Source organism: Manihot esculenta, chromosome 14 (assembly GCF_001659605.2).
Source record: "Manihot esculenta cultivar AM560-2 chromosome 14, M.esculenta_v8, whole genome shotgun sequence".
NCBI classification, from domain to species: Eukaryota; Viridiplantae; Streptophyta; class Magnoliopsida; order Malpighiales; family Euphorbiaceae; genus Manihot; species Manihot esculenta.
Window position 1 is genome coordinate 6,039,263 of NC_035174.2, and position 22,728 is coordinate 6,061,990.

Genomic DNA, 22,728 nt, shown 5'->3' on the forward strand with positions numbered 1-22,728 from the left:
TTTCATAATTTATTTTTAAATGTTGTTGGTGAGAATGACCTAATTTGTAGTTTTATATTACTGCAATGCATTAAAGTAATATGAGTAGTTTTATATAGAATAGTAAGTGAATATTAATAAATGATTGAATTAATTAAAAAAACCATTTAATATATTAAATTAAATTAAAATTTGTGGAAAAATAATTAGGGTATAAATCTAATAATTATTAAATTTATTAATTTGAATTTTCTAGAGCCTTGTGCAATAAATTGTAGCGGATGATATTTAAGTAACACGCTAATGAAGAACGAGTAAAGAATGACCCCACAAAGCACAAGTAAAAGTAATCAAATAAAAGCTTAATTAATGGAAAAAATATTATATATTTTATAATTAATTTATATGAAAAATTCTAACAGCTATTTTAAAAAAATTTTGATTAATTAAAATTTGTAATTTCTCCTTCTGGTTTCTGTTAATCCATGATTGAAAAATTCCTTCGTCCTTCATTTTCTCTCTCTCACGTTCTCCTTCACATTCGCATTCCTGGAAATAAAAGCTTGAGATGACCGACTTTGCTCAATTGCCCCCCCCTTAATTAAATAAGGGAGAGAGCCATTTCTTTCGCCCGTTTCGTTTCGTTTTAAATCTTCTCTCTCTCTCGTCTACGCGTTTCTTCTTCTTCTTCTTCTTCTTGATCACCTAATTCGTTCCTTCTGTTTTTTTTTTTTCTATCTGCTTCTGGACCCTCTATAATACCTCTTCCTCTATTTCCCCAACTCCCAGATTCTGTTTTCGCTGTTTCTTTCAGAAATTAGGTTTCTGTTTTTGTTTTGATATTTGTTTGCAATATGAAAAGGGGCAAATCGGAGACCAGATTGGATAAATTCGACATGTTTGTGTCTTTAAGCAGGCAAAGATCGATTCAAATCCTGACTGGCGTTGGTTTTTTGTATATAGTCCTTGTAACTCTAGAAATCCCTTTTGTGTTCAACACTGGTTTCAGTGTTGTCTCTCAAGAAACCCTCACTTACCCTTCTATGCTTAAAAGCCAAGAGGATTTGCAGGGTAGAGATGCTCCAACTCGACCCCTTAACTGGGTTTCTCATAACGCAGCCCAACCAACCCAGTCCCAAACTACCAACCGACATTTCAAAATGTTGTCAAGTTTGAATTTTGACCCCAAAACGTTTGATCCTACTAAAAAAGATGGATCCGTGGAGCTTCACAGGGCTGCTAAGACTGCTTGGGAGATGGGAAGGAAGCTTTGGGACGGGATAGAATCGGGTAAAGTTCAGCTTTTGGAAGTTAAAAAGACTCAGAACCTATCGGAATCCTGCCCGCATTCGGTTTATCTATCTGGGTTGGATTTTCTTAAGCGAGGGAAGGTGGTGGAGTTGCCATGTGGGCTGACTTTGGGGTCGTACGTAACGGTGGTGGGGAAGCCAAGAGCGGCCCATGCTGAGAACGACCCAAAGATATCGCTGGCGAAAGATGATGGCGAGCCGGTGATGGTGTCGCAGTTTCAAATGGAGTTGCAGGGATTGAAGATTGTGGAAGGCGAGGACCCGCCAAGGATTCTGCATTTCAATCCGAGGCTGAAGGGGGATTGGAGTGGGAAGCCGGTGATTGAGCAGAATACTTGTTATAGGATGCAGTGGGGGACTTCTTTGCGATGTGAAGGTTGGAAGTCCAGGGCTGATGAGGAGACAGGTGAGTTAGTGGCTACTTTATTGTTTGCTTGCTGATCGTGTTTGATAAATATTTGATTTTGCTGATTTATTAAGGCCTGTACTAGAGTTTGAAAGTAGTGTTATTGTATATGCTAGTAAATTCTTAGTCCACAATGGATATTGAGATGCTTATTGCGGGTTTTTGTATTATGCTTTTTGTGGTTGATCATAGAAATGATTAGTTATTGTTTAAATTTAATAACTGGTAAACATGGCTTTTGGTTAGTTAGAATTAGGATGCTTTAATGCTGTGAAGTGGATCAGATCGGGATATTTAACATAAAATGTACTTGTGAAGAGCTTGTTCATTTAGTATGTATTGCTTCCTCAGAATTAGGATGATGGTTTATAATCTTCCTTTTTTTCTGAAAGTGAGAGTTTGAAATGATTGTCTTTGTTATTACACTGACTACTGAGGAGAAGAATATTTAGCTCATGTTTTGGGGGGCAGGGAATTTTAGCTCATCTTGATGTAATTGGATCCTACTATCCTAGTTTGTAATTTACACATTCATCTGATAATGCTTGATAGATAAGAGGTCTTGTTCTTTTGGAGGACCTTTCTTGATGAGATAATATGTTTGAAAGGCCTCCTAAATGGAAGGCACGATCTGGTTGCTTTTATGGTCCTGTATTACTATGCTTTTATTCCTTCCCTCCTCCCAAGCGGAGCTTTACATTTAAATTTCAGCTCCCCTCCCTCCCTCTCCCATCACAAAAGAAAAAAGACAAATATAAAGTTAATAGTATCCTCCTTCAACAGTTCTCAGCAACTGAATAGAACATCCGCATTATGAATGTATTTTTTTTTTCCAGGGATTTTAGCTTGTTCTTCTAGTTTATAGTAGTCTTCTGAAACAGAATTTACTAAAAATATTCTCTCTATTTGCACCATTTAATAATTTCCTTGTACAATTTATCTATTCTGCTTCTTCTAATTCTTTTTTAAAAGATTTTTGAAGTCTCCAGTTCCACCAGAGTGACAAACTGTTTACAATGGATGCAGTTGATGATCAAGTGAAGTGTGAGAAGTGGATCCGAGATGATGATGATCACTCAGAGGAGTCAAAGGCAACTTGGTGGTTAAGCCGGCTAATAGGCCGAACTAAAAAGGTGTCTGTTGACTGGCCATTTCCATTTGTAGAGGACAAACTGTTTGTTCTAACTCTTAGTGCTGGGTTGGAAGGTTATCATGTCAATGTTGATGGGAGGCATGTCACATCGTTTCCTTATCGTACTGTGAGTGATAGCCTATGGTTGTTCTAGTATCATGGATGATATTTGGTAGATGTGGACATTTTGTAATATTGTTTGGTAATGCTGACAGGGTTACACTCTTGAGGATGCCACAGGGCTATCTGTCAATGGCGATATTGACGTTCACTCTATATTTGCTGCTTCATTGCCCACAGCACACCCAAGTTTTGCTCCTCAGAGGCATTTAGAGATGACAGACAGATGGAGAGCACCACCTCTTCCTCAGGGGTCTGCAGAACTTTTTATTGGCATTCTTTCTGCAGGCAACCACTTTGCTGAGAGGATGGCTGTGAGGAAGTCTTGGATGCAGCACAGGCTCATTAAATCTTCAAATGTGGTAGCTCGTTTCTTTGTGGCACTGGTATGTGAAGAATACATTAGCAACTACATTTTTCATCATTTATTCTTACCATAATTGATGGTACATTTCTGGATTTATGTTTGGACAGCATTCCCGGAAAGAAGTGAATTTCGAGTTAAAGAAAGAGGCAGAATTTTTTGGCGACATTGTTATTGTGCCTTACATGGATAACTATGATCTTGTCGTATTAAAAACTGTTGCGATCTGTGAATATGGGGTAAGGGTATACTTCTAAAATTACTAAAATGTTTAGTCTTCTGATTGTATTCTGAATAAAATAGCTAGCAATATTCACAGGTCCGCACTGTGCATGCAAAGTATATTATGAAGTGTGATGATGACACATTTGTTAGAGTGGACGCAGTCATCAATGAAGCGAGAAAAGTTCCTGAGGATAGGAGCTTGTACATTGGGAACGTAAATTACTACCATAAGCCTCTTAGATATGGCAAATGGGCAGTGACATATGAGGTATGGGTAACACAATTAATGGCTTCATCCTCTAATATTATCTGATAGCTCATTTGACATGGTGCATTGAACTTCATGTGAGGTCACTGATACAAATTGTTGGTTGCATTGTAGTCAATCTTAAAGTCTAGAAATTATGTAAAACCAAGCCCCCTGGTTGTGATGGATTTGTAGCATCACGATGCTGATATATTGGGATCGAGTCCAAAGGAATATATCTATGGGCTTATCTTTTCAAGAAAAAGAGCACATGCAATGCTGTACTCTGGATTTAAGTGATTCTTGTCTTGATCAAGTTGTATTCATTGTGATAATTCTGAATTTGAAAAGCTACTCCTTGTTCACTTTTCTATGCTTATTAATTGCTTGTTCCTCAATAGTAAGAAAAGAAAATGATGGCAATGGCGTTTCATCTGTCTTTAAATTGTTGTTAAACTGCGGTCTTCCTTTATTTATTGCTTATGATTCTTTTTTGACATTAGTGCTCTTGCATTTATTCTTTGTGCGGTTTCAGGAGTGGCCAGAGGAAGATTATCCTCCTTATGCAAATGGGCCAGGCTACATTTTGTCTTCTGACATTGCCCAGTTCATTGTTTCTGAATTTGAGAAGCATAAATTAAGGGTAAGTTAATCCCCCACGTAAAAGCACACACCCAGAAAGAAAAAGCATAAAGAGAATCGAAGCTGATGTGCGTCGTGTTGGTTATGCAGTTGTTCAAGATGGAAGATGTGAGCATGGGAATGTGGGTGGAGCAATTTAACAGCTCGAAACCAGTGGAGTATGTACACAGCTTGAAGTACTGCCAGTTTGGATGCTTTGAAGGCTATTTCACAGCACATTATCAGTCCCCAAGGCAGATGATCTGCCTTTGGAATAAGTTACATACTCTGGGAAGGCCCCTGTGCTGCAATATGAGATGACAAATCCCTAATACCTGTCGAGGAAACTTCAGAGTGCTGGTCGAACAGGGGTCGATGGTCACGATTTTTGGTGACACTAAGCCAGTGGAATGCTACAACGATTACAACATTTGGTTGATTGAATGAAGAAGTTGAGATTGGTTACAGAGACGAGTTTTGGTCGTAGCATCAAAATTTGTATATTCTGTGAAAGTTGGCTTAGTTGTTCCTAAGCCAAACAATTTCCTGTTCAAATTCATTCATTGGTTTTCCCATTCCCCTCTGTTCAAATATATTATTATCTATATAAATATATGTAAATAAGATTATACTATGAATATATATATCTCTTAATTATGGACTATATATAACCTAATATTATCTTCTACTTAACTATTTTTAAAGATAATTGAAAACAATTAAGGTATAATATTTTATAGGAAAATTTATTTTTTATTTTTATTTTTGAGGTATAATGTAATTGAAGGATTTGTCTCGTTTTAATTTTTAAAGTTTAATTTTAGTGGTCTATTCGTAAAAAATAGAAATGATTAAACTATTTTTTTTAAATTTCCTTTTGCTGGAGGACTTTCTTGTTGCGCTTACGCTGGTCACTGTCGTTCTGCCGGTTATATCACCCGTCGATCGTAGTCAATTACCGTTGCGTGCGACTTGCATTGCCAGTAGATTGAATTGTTGTTTATTGTCCGTGTCTCTCGCCATTGCATTTCCAAATCACTGTCTCACTTTTTACCATTGCATTCCCAAATCACTTCTCCCTATCAATCACTTCTCCCTATCGCACTCGTCGTCGTCCGTGAATCGTTGTTTATCGTTCATATCTCTCGCGTTTCACTATCACATTTGCCATCGCTTCTCAAATCACTTCTCGCCATTACACGTTGTTGCCCGTCGATTGTTATTGTTTACCGCTCGCATTTCTTGCTTCTTGCCCTCGCTCGTCACTTCTCACCATCGCATTCGTCATCGCTTTTGCTATTGCATTCCTGAATCGCTTCACGCCATTGCACTTATCGTCCCTTGTTGATCGTTGCTGTCTGCTCGTGTCTCTCACTTCTCGCCGTTGTATTCCCAAATCACTTCTCCCTATCGCACTCGTCGTCGTCCGTGGATCATTGTTTATCGTTCATATCTCTCGCATTTCACTATCGCATTTGCCATCGCTTCTCAAATCACCTCTCGCCATTGCACTCATCGTTACTCGTCGATTTACCGCTCGCGTTTCTCGCTTCTTGCCATCGCCCGTCACTTCTCACCATCGCATTCGTCATCGCTTCTGCTATTGCATTCTTGAATCACTTCTCGCCATTGCACTTATCGTCGCTCGTTGATCATTGCTGTCTGCTGCTCGTGTCTCTCACTTCTCGCCATCGCCCATCGCTTTTCGCCATCATTCTCATTATCACTCGTCAACCTCACACTGCTCGCTACCTACCGTTTATCTTTGCTCCTCCATCTCCTTTATCCGATCAAGTAATTTTTATAATTTATAAAAATATTTTTAAAATTATATTTTAATTTCTTTCGTTTGAATAGAGTTAAATCATTAATTTAATCGAATTATTAGATGAAAATATTTTAAATTTTGATGTAATTAAATTTTAAAATATTAACACGTTGAATTTAAAAAATAAAAAAAATTTATTAATTATACTATATTTAAAAAAATATATATTTTTTTATTTTATATAATAATCTGTATATTAGCTAAATATATTTTAGCATTTTAATATTTCACAAACTGAAATTTAAAGTTTTTATATATAACATCTAAAAATAATAATATTAATATATATTTTTACACTGATAAATATATCTAAATAAATTTGAAAATTATCAAATTTGCTGTGACCATCTTAAATGAAAAACAGAAACGCACACTTTCTTGTTTTTCAAATCAATAAAATATAATTTGAGCCACTAAATATAATCTGGAATGAGATTACCAAAACACCCTAGGTTTGTTGATCAAAACACAAGAAAAGCCAGAGCCCTGAGCTGGCATTTAATTATAGAAGTTTATAAAAACGAACGTTGGACCAAACAAAATATAAAATTGTCTGAGCATACTGTACTCTGCCTTACGCAGAACATGGAGGACTCCTACTGCTCCGACTGTAAGCGACTCATTGAGAGGTCTTCGATCACGCCGCCGGCGACCCCATCTGCTCCGAATGTGGTTTGATCCTCGAAGCTCACTCTGTTGACGAGACCTCCGAGTGGCGCCAACGAATCTTCCGATCACGATCCTAACCGTGTTCCCCTTAACCCTCTCCTTGGTGATGGTGGCCTTACTACAGTTATCTCCAAAACTAATGGCTCCTCCAATGAGCTTCGCTCTGGTTCTCTTGGGAAATGGCAGAGCCGTGGCACCAATCCTGACCGTGGTTTGATTCAGGCTTTCAATTCCATTGCTGCCATGGCTGATAGGTGCGTGCCATCGTCACTTCCGTCTCATTGCTTATCAATTTTGTTCTATCTCTGGTAATTGCTATATAAAGGGATTGTTTTTTTTGTCATTCTTTGAAAGCATAATCAGCATTTGCATGGATTATTGGTTTCCTTTCCATTGAACACTGATAATAGACTCTGCGAATTTTCAGTAACTAAAACTGACAGCAGAAAAAGAAAAAGGAATCAAAGCACTTTAGTGCTTCTGGTGGGATGGCTGTTGAACAAACTTAAAGGAAAAAAAAAAAAAAAATCTTAATTCAACTTTTATTTTTCTTCCTAGTGATTGGTGTACGGCTCTTTCCCTGAAAATTTGAAGAATTTTACAGAACATATGGGATATTGAGAGAGATTAAATGATTTTTCGTCGGTTTGATCAACGGATATGACAGTAAGAAAAATGGTAGCTTTATCAAAATCAACTTATTTTATTTTGGTAGTTGAAATTGATATATGTTACTGTATTGGATTGAATTTCCAGACATCGCATGCAGAAACTTGTTTGATTTATAATAATGTGTTTAAATAACATGTAATGCGAGATTATGGGCTTGTCATTTGCGATCTTCAATTTATACCTGCAAAATATTCGGCTTTCTAATATGGACATCCTGAAGCTGTCAGCTACTTTTCAGAAATGCTCTTGAATTTGGCATTTGTTTTATTGAAAAAAATTTACCTCACTCTTTCTAAACGTTTCGAATTTTTATGCAATTATGAAACTAGTAATTAATGAACAATGCCTGTTTCAGGTTGGGCCGGTTACTTAAAGTTGTCTCCATTTCCATTTGGTTTTTATCTTTCTTCTCAATCGCTCTTTCGAAATCTTTATTTTTATTGTTTTTGCACATGATCGTGCAAGTTTAAATGCATATGACCTATGAAGTAAGATCTGGAAGCTGATTCCTCTTTTGAAGTTTAGTGCATTTCCCTTTTTCTTCATTGTATTTTATGATTTGATGATTTATTAAACCTTTTGTATAATTCATTTTTGGTTGAGAGTAGATATCTTCTTTGGGTTTCTAACCTTTTTTTGTTTTAATCATAAAGATTGAGCTAATGAAATATATAAGAAGGTAGAGGCACTGAAACCTTTAAAAGGGCGGAATCAAGATGCAATTTTAGCTCCTTGTCTTTATATTGCTTGTCGACAAGAGAACAAGCCACGGACTGTAAAACGTATACAAATTCTTTTGGCAATTACTTGAGTTATTTCCCTCTGTGCATGTGAGAGTTCCTCAGTTTGTGCATGGCTTCTAGAAATTTGTTCTGTTGTCAATGGGGCTGGAAAGAAAGAAATTGGGCGAGCAAAAGAATTTATTGTGAAACATCTGGAGGTAGAGATGGGGCATTCTCTTGAAATGGGAACTATACATGCCGCAGACTATCTGGTGAGGTTGTTCTTTTCTTCACATCTCTTGCTTGCTTTCCTGTACTGTACTTAATGCAGATCAACTTCAACTTCATTTTGCAGAGACGATTTTGCTCCAACCTTGGAATGATCGATCAAGCAGTTAAGGCTGCCCAAGAAACTGTACAGAAAGCTGAAGAGCTTGATATAAGGTTAGTTCTGGTTTGCTTGTGAGGAATTGAGAAGTTATTGTAATTCAGACTGCTTTATGTTTTGCACTGCCTTTTCTGAACATCAAAGGTCAGACTGGATATTTGATTTGGACTTTGAAGAAACAAATTTCTATTCTTATGCAGGAGGAGTCCAATATCAGTGGCTACCAAAGCCACATGAGTGAGATGAGCATAACTGGACCATTTGTGATCTTTTCACAGATGAAACTGACCGAGTCAGATCAGCTAGTTCTTGTAAGCTATGCAGTGGCCACGAAATTGCTGATGTTGACCCTTCGGCTCAGCTGTGGCTCTGTGGAAGCTACTCTGTTTCTGTGGATAAATTTCAAAAACGTAACATTTTTAATAATTTTATTTTATATGTTTTCTTTATTCTAAATATATTATTTATCATTTTAAATTATATATCAAATAATTTTTAAAATATTATTATAAATCCTATACAGAATTGATTATTGAATGTTAATCATGAGACTTTAAAAGGGCATTATAATTATAATTGATGATATTATTGCACTCGCATGTTAAGTAACGTTCGGTGGTAAAGTGTATCTAAATAAATCTAAGAGATCTCAAGTTCTACTCTCTCAATCTCTAGTCTCCTATTTAAAAAGAAAAAAAAATGATGATATTATTATTTAATCAATAATTCAAAACATTAACAATTGTTTATACTCTTTTGAGAGATGGATATACGGACGCCTGAATTAAGGACATGCTTGTATTGTATTGTTGTTAAAATTATAATAATTTTGATAAAATTTTTATTTTATTTAAATTTTATATACACTTTACGATTATATAAAATTTTGAAAAATATCATTATTTTTACTCTAAACTGAATTTTTTAAAATATATATATATATATATAGTTGTAGGTAGTACCCTTACTGTTCATGAAATGACAAAATGGCTGTACAAAGTAAACTGAGCTATTATCAAATCTTTTCTGATATGAGAAAGAACTCTGAATAAAATCTTTGTGTTATCAGCATAGACAGTCTCTCTATATAAAAATGAGGATAACAATATGTATATTAATTTTATTTATAAATATAAAAAAAAATTAATATTTTGGTATTAAAGCTAATTTCTTAAGAGTTGTGAGATATAAAATGAGACGAAAGTAAAAATAGAGTGAGAAGATGGAAGATAAGAAAAAACAAATTATGGTAGAAAACAAAAAAAAACTTTTCCATGTCAAAATAAATCTGTGAACCAACAAATTTATACCACAATAAATTCATGCCACAACAAACACGAGAAAAAGAACTCTAAAAAAATACAATATCAAAATCATATTAAAAAGATAAAATTCATATTATTTATAATTGTTTTATATTGAATTAGTAGACATAGCTGTTAAGTTATATATTCTATTTTTTTTTTAAGTCAAGAAAATAAATATTATTATCTTGAATTATAATGTTCAAACAAACACTCAGACATATTAACCCAGAGTTTAAAACGATCAAAATGAATAGACTGTCTTGCTAACAGATGAGCAGTCTTATTCGCACTACGTCTAATCCAGTATAACGAAATAAGTGGACAAAGAAACAGAATATCTTTACAATCCGAAACAATTACGCCAAACTCAAAAAAGTCCTCTAATTAGAGAGGATGGCAAAAAATAACAGTTTATATTATATATATATATATAGCAGTTTGTATTTTTAAAATTTTAATAATTTATAATAATTTAATCCTTATGATTTTAATATTTATAATAATTTAATTTCTTTAATTTAAATTGATTTTTTTTAATTTACGAGTTGATTAATTATAAATTAAAAAAAAACTATTTTATTAATAAAATAAAAATTCAGAAACTAAATTATTTACTATTAAAAAAAAGTAAGAACTAAGTAAATGAATTTTCTTAAATCTTAGGGATTATATTGTAAATTATTAAAATAAAAAAACCACCACCGATCTCTCCATGCATCATCCAAGAAGCATGAGCCACGTCCAATATGTGCCAAATTCAAAGTACCGTTAGAAAAGTGTAATGTTGTGTAGTGTATACTAGTGTTATGGCTATTGGCTAGCTGCACTATATACTCGACGACCAATAATGACTGTAAGAGCCAGGCTTGCTGGGTCTTGACTCTCCTTGCATGCCTGTACTTGTGGCTTTTTACGACCACCGTCCAAACTATCCCACTAATCAAAATATGATTTTGACCCAAAAGTGTCCCATAAAGATTCTCGCATTTTCCTAGGAAAAAAAACAAGAACTATTGCTGCATTAAGCCTAGTGGAATAGGGAATTCAAAGGAATACAAGGGAGGGTAGAAAAACCAGAGGAGAAAAAGAAGACATCTTATCAATTGCTCCTCAAACGATGACTCAGATGTGGGCAACAATGGGTTCAACAATTGCCAGTTTTATGTTTCTTTGGGCTATCTTTCGCCAATATTGCCCATACGAGGTTCGCCGTTTCTTGGAAAAATATAGTCAAAGAATCATGAGCTTCTTCTACCCTTATATTAAGATTTCAATCCACGAGTACACTGGGGATCATCTCAAGAGAAGTTGTCAACTCTTCTAAGTGTGCTAAAAGGCTCAAAGCTGAGGTGGGTAAAGGTTGCAGTAACTTAGTATTTAGCGTGGATGAGTATGAGAGAGTCGCTGATGAATTTCGAGGGGTTAAAGTTTGGTGGGTTTCTAGCAAGTTGGTGTCACCTAGCCAGGCTACGTATTCTCAGCTAGAAAGGAGGTACTACAAGCTCACCTTTCACAAGAGCAACAGGGATATGATCACTCAGGCTTACTTGCAGCATGTGGTGAGGGAAGGGAAAGAGATCAGGGTGAGAAATAGGCAGAGGAAGCTTTACACTTAGGGATGTAAATGGATAGGGTACCTGCAAAATTGAGAGTATCCAAATTCGAATCCGATTATATATACAATTACCAAACTCGTTTAATATTTTAATTTTATTATCCGAACCCGTTCCAAATCCGTTTAACAATACCCGCACAATACCCGAACCGATTTTTTAAATTCAATAAACTAACAAATAAACTTCTTAACATTTGCACAACCCAGCAGTGAAAGGAGAAATGTTCAATGACAAGAACTAGCAACTCAGCAACAACCCAGCAAATAATAATTTATAACCATTAATTGTTCATAAATTCTAAAAATCAACAGTATTACATTAATCAAATATAATCAATTTAATGACAAAAATTACCAAATAAACTATCTAACAATAGAAAGAAAAATGTTCAATGACAAGAAACAGCAAACCCAGCAAACCCAGCAACCCAGCAGTAGAAGGAGTAGAAGGAGAGGGAAGAGTTGTCTCCCACTTACCAGTCGGAGATGCCGCCGCTGGAGAGATAGTAGAGATATCGCTGACCGGGGAGAGAGAAGATTTATCGTCGACTGGGAAGAGAAAGGAGACGTCGCCGGTGCCGACTGCCGGCACTCGTCAGTGAAGTGGGGGGAGAGGCCTTGACTGGGAAGTGGGAGATGTCGCCGACGGGAGAGAGAGAAGGAGATATCGCACTGTGGAGAGAGAAGATTTATCGGAGAGAGAAAGGAGACGTAGCCAGTGCCGACTGGGCTGCCGGCAGTCGTCAGTGAAGTGGGGGAGAGGCATCGACGAAGAGAGGAAAAGGACACGAGGGAGAGAGGCGCGAGAGGAAAGGAATGCGAGAGGCGTCGAAGAAGAGAGGAAAGGGACGCAAGGGAGAGAGGCGCCGACGGAGAGAGGAAAGAGTAAAATGAAAAAGGAAATTAGGGTTAGTTTGTTAATATAGGTAATCGGGTTCGGGTAACGGGTATCCGATTACCTAATTCCGAACCCTACCCGAATCCGAAACGGATAAAATTTTTTAAATCCGAATCCGCTCAAATCCATTTTGTAAAAATCCAAATCCGTCCTAATAGGGTTTGGGCGGATCGGGTACCCGTAAAAACCCGCCCGCCTGACATCCCTATTTACACTAACAGTTCTTGCTACAAATTGCCGAGCTATACGCAAAACATGTGGAGCCATATAGTGTTTGAGCATCCTGCCACGTTTGAGACAATGGCCTTAGATCCTGAGAAGAAGCAGGAGATTATTGAAGATCTTGTTACTTTTAGCAACAGCAAGAATTTCTATGCCAGAATTGGTAAGGCATGGAAAAGAGGGTATCTCCTTTATGGTCCTCCAGGGACTGGCAAGTCTACTATGATTGCTGCAATGGCTAACTTGTTGAACTATGATGTTTATGATCTGGAGCTTACGGCGGTGAAGGATAATGCAGAGCTAAGGAAGCTTTTGATAGGAACTACCAGTAAATCGATCATAGTGATTGAAGATATAGACTGCTCTCTTGATCTTACTGGTCAGAGGAAGACGAAAGCAGAGAAATCATTAGATGGTGAGAAGTCGGAGACTCGTAAAGAGCTTAAAGAAGAGGCAAGCAGCAAGGTTACACTTTCAGGGTTGTTGAATTTCATTGATGGGTTATGGTCAACTTGTGCAGGTGAGAGACTAATTGTCTTCACTACCAATTATGTGGAGAAGCTCGATCCTGCTCTGATAAGAAGGGGGAGAATGGATAAACACATTGAACTTTCTTATTGCAGTTTTGAAGCATTCAAGGTGCTTGCATGGAATTACTTGAAACTCGAACAACATCCTACGTTCAAGACAATTCAAGGGCTAATGAAGGAAACCAAGATCACACCTGCTGATGTTGCAGAGAACCTTATGCCCAAGTCCCCACTTGAAAATGCAGAGAATTGCCTATCAAACTTGATTCAAGCTCTCGAGGACATAAAGGCAGCAGCAGCTGACGAGAAAGCAGAGAAAGAAGCAATTAGAAGAAAAGCAAAGGATGAAGCAACAGCTAATAAGATAGCAGATTACCCTGTCAGCGCAGAAGTTGCTCGGCCACGGGAAAATGGAGAAGCAGAAAGACCATAGAGAACCAGCATTACCATTAAATTCTTGTATTAAATTAAATAGCCCACAAAAATTTTCTGGAACAAGGGTGAAGTAATTATTATCACGTACAAGTTCCAAAAAAATATCTGTTAGCAACAAGTCCATTTAGGACAACCATTGAATGGATCTCTTCTGTCTCAAACAAGTCCATTAGAACTCAAACTAACACGAGCGCACGCATCATATTACATACAATTGGAAAACACAAACAGCATAACAAGTTGCACACGCTCATCTTCAGCTTAACAAGAGTGCTAAGCTCGCATCATAGTCTCAGCATTACAAAACCAGAGAATGGTTGCAATAGAATATAGGAAGAATGGTCAACTTACGAATGAAACATGAGTCACCATTTGAGGGAGGACGATCCATTACATAAACATTTCATGTCCGGTCAATTTATCCGCAGCCAGCCAATGCCAAATGATCATGGGGCAGATTGTTGTTATCATGAAGGAATAAACTACGGGGCTTGAACATCTAAAAGCCAAGTTTTCAGTTACAATATCAGTTAAGGTTATTGTACATTGATAGGATAAGATAACAAAATCCCAATGAATTCTAATTCACCCCTTGTAGGTTTCTATGAATGTAGGCATACTAAAAAATGACTACCTAATCTACATACTCTCGGCATCAAGCTGCTCCCTGCAGCAAATCCTGAATGATTGGATCAGGCTGTTTAACTTACACCATGGAAGAACTTTGACTGTAGTTTCTTCCACAGGCTTATCACAAAATTTATATATATCTTTTTTCCTACTATCGTACATCAAGCTTCCCCAGAGAAAATGGCAAACCATGTTTTCCAGCAGAGAGGTTAACTTAAAAATTCTCTCTATCTTCATCTTTCATTATTGTGTTTGGACCATCATCAAAACCAGAGCCTGGAGCAAGTTCATTTAGATCAAGGAAACGCCTGTTTCTTACACCCTCAACTTCATCTGGGCTAGGGCTATTTGATTTCTCTGGTGGTTGATTTTGCTCTTTCCCATGTGCCTCGGTGTAACCTTTAACAGGCTGATCAACTTTCATATCTTGTTCTTCATCCTCATTGTTATCAGAATCTTGACTTCCAGCTGAATACTCAGCATTCTCACTAGCATCCAAATATTCATCGGATGGATTTGATTTTTCAGGTTTCCTTGATTCTGTATCTGATTCTGACAGCTCATATTGCCGGTAATTAACCCGGTTTCGAGTAGCCCTCTTACTGCGTCTCAAACCTGATTGGAGCTCGTCAACAGACCTTAATTTAGTTTCCCTCCGTGTTCGGCCTGGCAGTCTCTTAAATTTTTGGGGCTCATCACTGTCCTCGCTGATACTTGATGAATCCTCTTCTTCTTCCTCCTCTTCCTCTTCTTCACCATTTTCTTCATCATATCGATACTCCTCATCCCCTTCCGAGCTACTTGACAGCTTCCTCCTCTGTTTACGTTTCCTCAAGTATTCTTCATCATATACGGCTTCTCCAACTATGTCATCATCACTGTCAAAGTCTGCTTCATTATCAGAAACTGCTTCAACAAACTCTTTTGCTGAATACCGTTGAGGCCGCTGCCTTCGCCTATTGCTGCAAGCAATTATGCAACAGTAAGCTCAAGTGCAATTTCAAGGCAATGCAAGCAGCTATGGAACAAATCCTACCTTCGGTCCAACAATTCAGGTTTATGATCTTCATCAATATCATCATAACTGGGGGAATTCGGGTTTGTCAAACTGAAGGTGCCATGTTCAGGTACGTGTGAAGGACCACTCCATTTACCATTTGTTGAAGCTTCAGGTTTCATAATATCTTCTCTTCTGTGAATATGCTCTGGGGATGGCGGTTTTTGCCTTTCAAAATGGTTAATAATGCAAAGGATTTAATAAAATAATGATGCAAGTTGGTCCAAATGTAAACATAAGTTCCTCTCAGAGGGAAAAAGGGAGTATACGACAAGCAATTTGAGGAAAACAAAATAAAATTCATACTTGGTTATTTTAATAGCCTCATTGATTGACCGGTCATAATCATCTGCAAAAACATTTGGCATCCATGTTCAGAGTTCATTTATATATCAATTTATTGAATAGTTTATCATCAGTATAAAATTTTGTTGCTCTTTGAAAATAAAGCTCAACTCTTGCTTCTGTATTCAGTAATATTGATTTTATCTTACCAAAAGTATAAGTAACAGGCTTTCTGTCACGAAGTGATCGTCCTAGTGAGAGTCCATCCACACTCAAGAAGTTATCAAGAAGTAGAGCCTGTCTATGTTGCTTTTTCAGCAACCTTTCTTTCCTCTGAGTAGTCATGGAAAAGCAAACAAGATGACTCATTACAGGAAAGCAAAGATTGAAGTCAGATATAATTAAAAAATATAACTCAAGTCGAGAAAGGGACATCTTTCTCTTTCTTGGTCAACATTCAATCAAGTAAAAATTTCAGTAAAAAATGCAATTTTAATACCTTGTGAACCTTCTCAATCTCAGGAAGCATGTCATTCTTTAGCTTCTTCCCTAACGAAGCCTCTGTCCTATTTTTACTTGTAAAAAGCTTCTCCTGCAGCATCAGATGGACAAGGCCAAATGAGTAAATGCATCAACTAAACAGCAACAGATGAAGAATATTGAAATATCATGCCAGCAGGCAGCAGCAACATCTTTGCCAACATGCAGAGAAAAATGTCCTAAACACACTCATGTGCAGCATAACTAGTTGGCAAAAATAAAACGGTATAAAATTTTTCAGCGCATTCCATCAACACTAGTGCTATTGCACAAGCAGAAAGACAGAATCAATGCTAGTGCATATATATTTTCCGTCAACTGTACACATTATAGAATTAACACCTAAAAAAAGCCTTTATTCAGCACAATGGAATACAAAGAACCCAGGGCAATAGAAAACTATAAATAACATGGAACAAAAAACTAGCATGCATATAAAACCAAAACTTATTCAGTAGAGAAAGAAATTATTAGGGAGAAAAGAAAATCTAGCTTAAGATCAAAGTCCCAGTGGATAATAGGATAACCTTATCTCAAGTAGACATTTATTCACAAAATTATTCCAGACGTCTTAATATGAGTCTCTAATCCAGGTTGCACCTGCAAACCCTAACAATTAACTTGCCATATTCTGTTCTACATATCACAAATGTCTATTCCCACTTAAATATTTATGTGTACATCTACATCCAAGTATGCTGCATCTACATGAAACCTTTTCTATCTCAAATTATTTCCTCCTGAAAACTCGATAGCAGTTGATTAAATCTTCCAGGAAAAAAGAACACTTGGCATATGTTTCCTAAGCTGCCTAGAATTATAAAACCCAACACAAACTAATCTCACATAACACATTAAGTATCCATCATTTTTTTTTTCAATAGTAATCCCTTCTCCATCAAATCAGTATCTCACAATATTATATCCAGAATTTGATTTGCCCCTTTTTCAGAGATGAAAGGGACAGTTGACATGGAAGGTAATGTACCCACCAAGATTAATGCAAAATCACAAAGGTTTTTATACATCTAGGCACATCAAAACCTTGCAAATTGCCATCTAGGAACACAAAAACAAGCTTCGTTTCAAATGAAATGACGGATATAGTCTCAGAGTCACATTCGTTCTACAATATAAAATAACAAAACATGGAAGGAGATCTTCAAGGCAAAAAAATTTAAAACCAACATCTAGTTTTGATGTATAAAAAGGAACCAAAAAAAAAAAAGGAATGCATGGGAATTCAAAGATAGAAGGTGTACATAGAAGGTCATCTAAGTAACTTACAGAAACATCTTGAAATTCATCAAAATTAGTGGCAACTGTTTCCCACTGGTATGTTGCATTGGGAAGGACCTGGGAACCTTTTGCCTTTGCCTTCTTCACCTCAACTTTTCTTATTTCCCGGTATAATCGATGACCAATTATTGGATCGTCCTCATACCTACACCAAAAAATATATATATATATATTGCAGAATTTCATATCCATACTATATGACATTGAAAACTCTATACTAAACCAAGATCTCAAGTCTTGCATATACAAAGTTGATCTTTTACATCATTAGATAGCATAATAAGAACTGAGACTGTAAATTTTATGCTTTTGAAGAATCTACATTACCAGTAATTAATTCCTTGTGAATCACCCCCGACACGTTCTTTACGAAATACAGAAAGTTGAATACCATGTTTAATGGAGTTGTCAATATAATTCCGAATATCTTCTTGCTGCAAATATCACTCAGATTCAATTCCTTTGCTAATATATCAATAAAATGAGGTATAAGAAAAGGTTTTCATGAAGTTGCCTATATTAGAATTAGATTCAAAATTATTGACTGAGAAGATATTCAGAATATCGGTTTGAGCTAAATCAAAACTGTATAGGGGAGACATTACTACAAACTAGAGAAAATATCCAATTGTAATTGAAATTGTGGAACGCCCTAGATGCAAAAGGAAATGCAGAGTTACTAATACGACAAATAACAATTAAACTTTAATCCCAAACTAGTTGGGTTTAGTTATTCGCCATTCAGCTCTAATTGAGACCAGTGCAAGTCTACAACTAGAAGAATTCAAATTAGTTGTACTAGGAGTAAAATAGTAAATCAGGAAATAATTGCTATAACAAACCAAAAATGACTGCTGGGTAGTCACAATAATCAAGAAAGAAAAAGTAGAAGGTGTTGCATAAACAAAAACAGCCAGCTGCTTCTACAACTAGTGCCCTGTTTGGGAAATTATTTAGAAGGAAAGGAAAATAAAGAGTAGAAGATAAAAAATATATACATATTTCTCCCTCTTTTTTTTAATCTTTAAACTGTTTGGATAGAAGGAAAATAAATGAGATAGAAACGAAAATAAAGTTATTTTCCATGTTTGGAGAGGGAAGAAAGTAAAGAGAGGAAAGAAAATTATGGTTTACAATTTTACCCTAAACATTTTTAAAGAAGAAATGACTTTAAAGGTATTTTTCTACTTGCCATTCCAAAATTTGTTATTCTCTCCCTAAATTGGAAAGAAGAAAATAATATTTATTTCCATCCCTTTATTTTCGCTCCCTTTCCAAACAGGGGAAAATTCTAATCCTCCTTTAATTTCCTCAAGTTATTTTTCCTTTCCCTCCATTTTACACACATCCAAACAAAGGTTAGAAGAATGGAAATTAGTCGAACTAGGAGAAAATTAGGAAATAATTGCTAGAAGCCAGAAAAGACTGCTGCCATGTCATAAAACTAAGAATAAAAAGTTGAAGAAGATGTTGCTCAAACAATAAACAGCCAGCCAGCTGCTTCTACAATGTGCATGTAAGCATAACCATACAAAAACATTCAAGAACTGATAGGATATCTCGTAAATTGAATGCTTGTGCCAAGACTACAAGGTCATATGTGCCCCAAAAATGAGAAATTATATATTGGAACATTGAAATGGACCAGTCCTTTAAATATAAGAGTGGCACAACTGAGTGAAGCAATTACAAATAAATACACCAGTTAAGACCTGTTTGACTTAATTTGAAGGGACAAGAAAACAAGATATACCAATGCACTTAGGGTTTGTGTGCTGCGAAACCATAAGATCAATAACTGAAGGAAAACATCTTAGATACAATCAAATCTTACAAGGAGATTCATTTATCAGCACAGCTAATTTGGAACCAAGCTCCAATTAGGTTAACTTCTTCTAAATATACCAACTCCATTATGGACAGTGCAATATTTGGTCCATGAATCATTACATAATGCTCGTTTACACTTTGATAACATTCACTAGGCAGTTCAATATAAAAAGACTAAAAAAAGAAAAAGAAAAATGAGGGCAACAAGCAATTATTTCAAACAAGAAACATTAGAACATCCAACAACGATACCTCAACACGAATGTCGCATAGCGCTTTCAAGATCACCACACGGATGCCCGGATCAAGAGTTTTATACACTTCAATCTCAACCCTGAGAATATAAAGTTACATGAAAATTCAGGAACATAGAACGTCTGAAATTGCTGTTGAGAAAAATCTCATCTCTTATATGTTAACTAGGGGTCATTAAAATTTGTTTTTAAGATAACTTTTCAAAATACTGTTTGTAGTGAGGTCTGAAGAGTGCTTTTTTTGGGAAAGAGAAGGGACAAAAAGAAGAGGATTGTTCTAAGATGCAAAACTGCTCACCCATGTGAAGCAACTATGGGAAGTTCCCCATCTGCAACCTGCAACGATATGCCAAACTCATCTTAGAAGTTACAAGCTGTAAGAGGTAGGTATCACTATTGGTAAACATCAGTTAAAATAAGTATAGTGATTGGGTTACCCAGTGCCACCAGTCTCTTAATTTTCTGCACAAAACAGTTATCCAAGTATCTCGTGTTAGGGCAATTCGGGTAATAGGAGGAATTGCCTGTAAAAAGGATAGACCAAAAGCAATAAGTATGGTAGTTACATTAGGATAAAGTATTTCTATTGATCATGAATTAACCATCAAGCAGAAAATGCATGAATGTGCAGGTTGCACTCGATAACTATATTTACAAAAAAAAAAAAAAAAAAAAAGAGAGAATAATTTATCTGATTAGCTGCTAATTTTCAGCATAACAATCAAGACTCAACTCAAACTACAGATGCAAAGTAGATCTTTTTTAGCAACATGAAAAGTCCATCCTAAGTCACAAAGAAGGAAATCCAAGAAAGTTAAAACAAAAAAAAGCATTAGCAAGTATAAAAAGAAAGTTTATAAATCATCTTCCATGTGCAGTTTCTTCCAGGTTTCTTACCCATCTCGAGACCAAATTATATCAATCTAATTTTCAAACAACTCAAATTAAACAACTATTTTCTGGTGTGTATATTCTACAAATGGCATAGGATTTAACATTGCATGTGAAGTTATTAACAACAAACAGACCTAATCTAACAGCCTATGCACCAGTGAAGAATAGCCTACATCAGATAACGAAATCTAGATGTTCATCTATACCCAGCACTTCAATCATAGTCTGCAATATTGGCTCATAAAGTCTTATCCAAATGCAGCAAGCTGTCAAAGACTGACCATTCTTCAGCATATATCTAGGCATGCAACCACCAGCATATCAAATTTTGCAACTAGGAGTGGGCCAATAAAACAGGTAGCAGAACTCTGATACCTACCTCAAATGAAACACATATTATTCAACAAAACTGACTACTTCATGACATAATATCACATCACAATGCTCTGATACTAAATATAAGGAGATCCTAAACAGTGGTGCAGCCACCAATGCCAGTTGCATCTCAGTGATCAGTTGTACAGGCACCAAGCTCCCTCCCTGAATCAACTACTTCCGTATCAGCCTGTCCTAAGATTTCGTCTTATGTATATGACACAAACAACCTCAAGCAGTAGTGTCTAATTTCTCTCTCTCTCTCTCTCTCTCTCTCTCTATATATATATATATATATATTCAACATGCAACTGCCTGTAGTTTGAAGTGTGGCAAGATTCAAAAACAAAGTACTTGAGCATTTCATACCAAATTTGACGTGCAAAAAAATTTAATTGTTTTGATATATAATTTCCACAATAATCCTCTTCTTTGCATTTTTTTTCCTTCATGACCTTCAATGCTGCCAACCAAGCAGCATTAGGTAAAATCGTTTACATGCATGAAGGTTACCCAAATAAAATCAATAACTCCAGCATCAGTCATGTAAAGAGTGATAAACTCTAGCAATAGTAGGAGATAAAAAGGGCATGTTCATAACTGCATCCCCCAAAACACTTTACATGACAATGATACTACCATCAGCCAGTTCACTAATATAAACCATAATCCCAATTCCCAAGTCGGTGCATATGATAATCAACTCACTTCCTTTGCACCCAAAAGAAGTATTAAGCTTCTCAGCAGTGTACATTGCTGAAATGCCAACTGAACAAATTGCAAACGAGACACAAGAAGTTCGATTAAGTAAAAATAAACTAAAAAAATCAAAGCGCCAACCTTTAGTAAGGGTATATGAATATCTCCCAAAGTGTCATTTGGTGTAATCAAAGCTGTCTCAAACTCCTCGGCTGAAAACTCAACCTGTATATTCAACAGATGCCTAAATACCTGCAGCATGAAAAGAAATATAAAAACACAGTTCCCCAAGACACAAAAAAGGTAGCTTTAGAACCAACAAAGTTCACAACTTTCAGAAGCATTAGAAAAGCTCACATGCAAGAAATTAAGTATGGAAGCTAATTCCCACATGGAGCGGAGGCTCCACCTCAGCAACTGTGCTGGCTCGGGTGGCCCAACCAGCGGGGTAATGATCTTACTGCTGGCGCTGCATTGCTCTTTCTGCTGCAGAGACTCATCGCATCGCTGCTGTTGCTGCTGGTCCTTCTTGGGTTTCTGCTTCCGCTCGATCGCAGCCTGCTGCTGGGCAGCCTGAAGCCTCTCGGCGGCGCGAATAGTGCAAGCGCGGGACGGTCGATTGCTCCTGTTGATAGGTGGCGCCGGGGCCGGAGACGGCACCGGTGGTGGAGTTCCCTCGTCATGAGGGGCGGAGGAGTGGTTTGAAGCAGTGGCGGAGTGCGGGGTGTCGTTTAGGGGGATCGGAGATGAGGAAAGCTGTTCAAGGGACATGGTTGGAGAGATCGAGAGGGTTTATGGAAGCTAATGTGGGATTACATGTAGAGGATTAAGGGTTGCATTGGAGAGAGGGATCAAAGGAAAAACAATTTTTGGAGCGAGAAAGAGAAAGGAGAAGAAGATTTAGGACCAAAAGTCCAATACATAATTTTTATTCACATACACATACAAAATAATTTGCATATATGTTGTGTTTGGTTGAGTGGAAAATACGAGACAAGGGGGGGCAAATTGAAGGGAAAAGAATGATAAGCAAGTGAAAGGAGAGAAGAGAGACTGCCTGGGATTTTGTGCAGGACTTGGATTTTTATTACTTTTTAACCATTTGGGTCTATTGGGTTTTCATCAATTTTACTAGTTTCTTCTTCTCCTATTTAGTTTGTTCTTGGAAATAGCTG

At 36.6% G+C, this 22,728-nt stretch overlaps 2 protein-coding genes and 2 pseudogenes across 3 annotated transcripts; 3 read left to right on the forward strand and 1 right to left on the reverse strand.

Moving 5' to 3' along the window:
- The first annotated feature begins 463 nt into the window (after positions 1-463).
- Positions 464-4,979, forward strand: LOC110599720 (hydroxyproline O-galactosyltransferase GALT6). Its single transcript, XM_021736273.2, has 7 exons — positions 464-1,695; positions 2,722-2,954; positions 3,043-3,333; positions 3,422-3,550; positions 3,631-3,804; positions 4,319-4,426; positions 4,516-4,979. The coding sequence occupies exons 1-7, from the start codon at positions 834-836 to the stop codon at positions 4,723-4,725; spliced, it is 2,007 nt and encodes a 668-aa protein (XP_021591965.1). The 5' UTR covers positions 464-833; the 3' UTR covers positions 4,726-4,979.
- A 1,838-nt stretch (positions 4,980-6,817) lies between these two features.
- On the forward strand, positions 6,818-9,134 carry LOC110600652 (annotated as a pseudogene).
- Positions 9,135-11,059: 1,925 nt separating this feature from the next.
- On the forward strand, positions 11,060-13,851 carry LOC110599970 (annotated as a pseudogene).
- Positions 13,852-14,126: 275 nt separating this feature from the next.
- Positions 14,127-22,685, reverse strand: LOC110599969 (DDT domain-containing protein DDR4). 2 transcript variants are annotated; one of them, XM_021736622.2, is made up of 13 exons: positions 21,911-22,685; positions 21,695-21,805; positions 20,023-20,109; positions 19,884-19,921; positions 19,584-19,665; positions 17,829-17,935; positions 17,490-17,646; positions 16,162-16,254; positions 15,872-15,995; positions 15,684-15,726; positions 15,357-15,545; positions 14,510-15,282; positions 14,127-14,189 (listed from the first exon to the last, which is right to left on the reverse strand). In XM_021736622.2, the coding sequence occupies exons 1-12, from the start codon at positions 22,322-22,324 to the stop codon at positions 14,535-14,537; spliced, it is 2,193 nt and encodes a 730-aa protein (XP_021592314.1). In that variant the 5' UTR covers positions 22,325-22,685; the 3' UTR covers positions 14,127-14,189; positions 14,510-14,534. The 2 variants fall into 2 exon arrangements, with proteins under 2 accessions (XP_021592314.1, XP_021592313.1); XM_021736621.2 differs by having other exon boundaries at positions 14,184-15,282; positions 21,911-22,683.
- Positions 22,686-22,728: the final 43 nt, after the last annotated feature.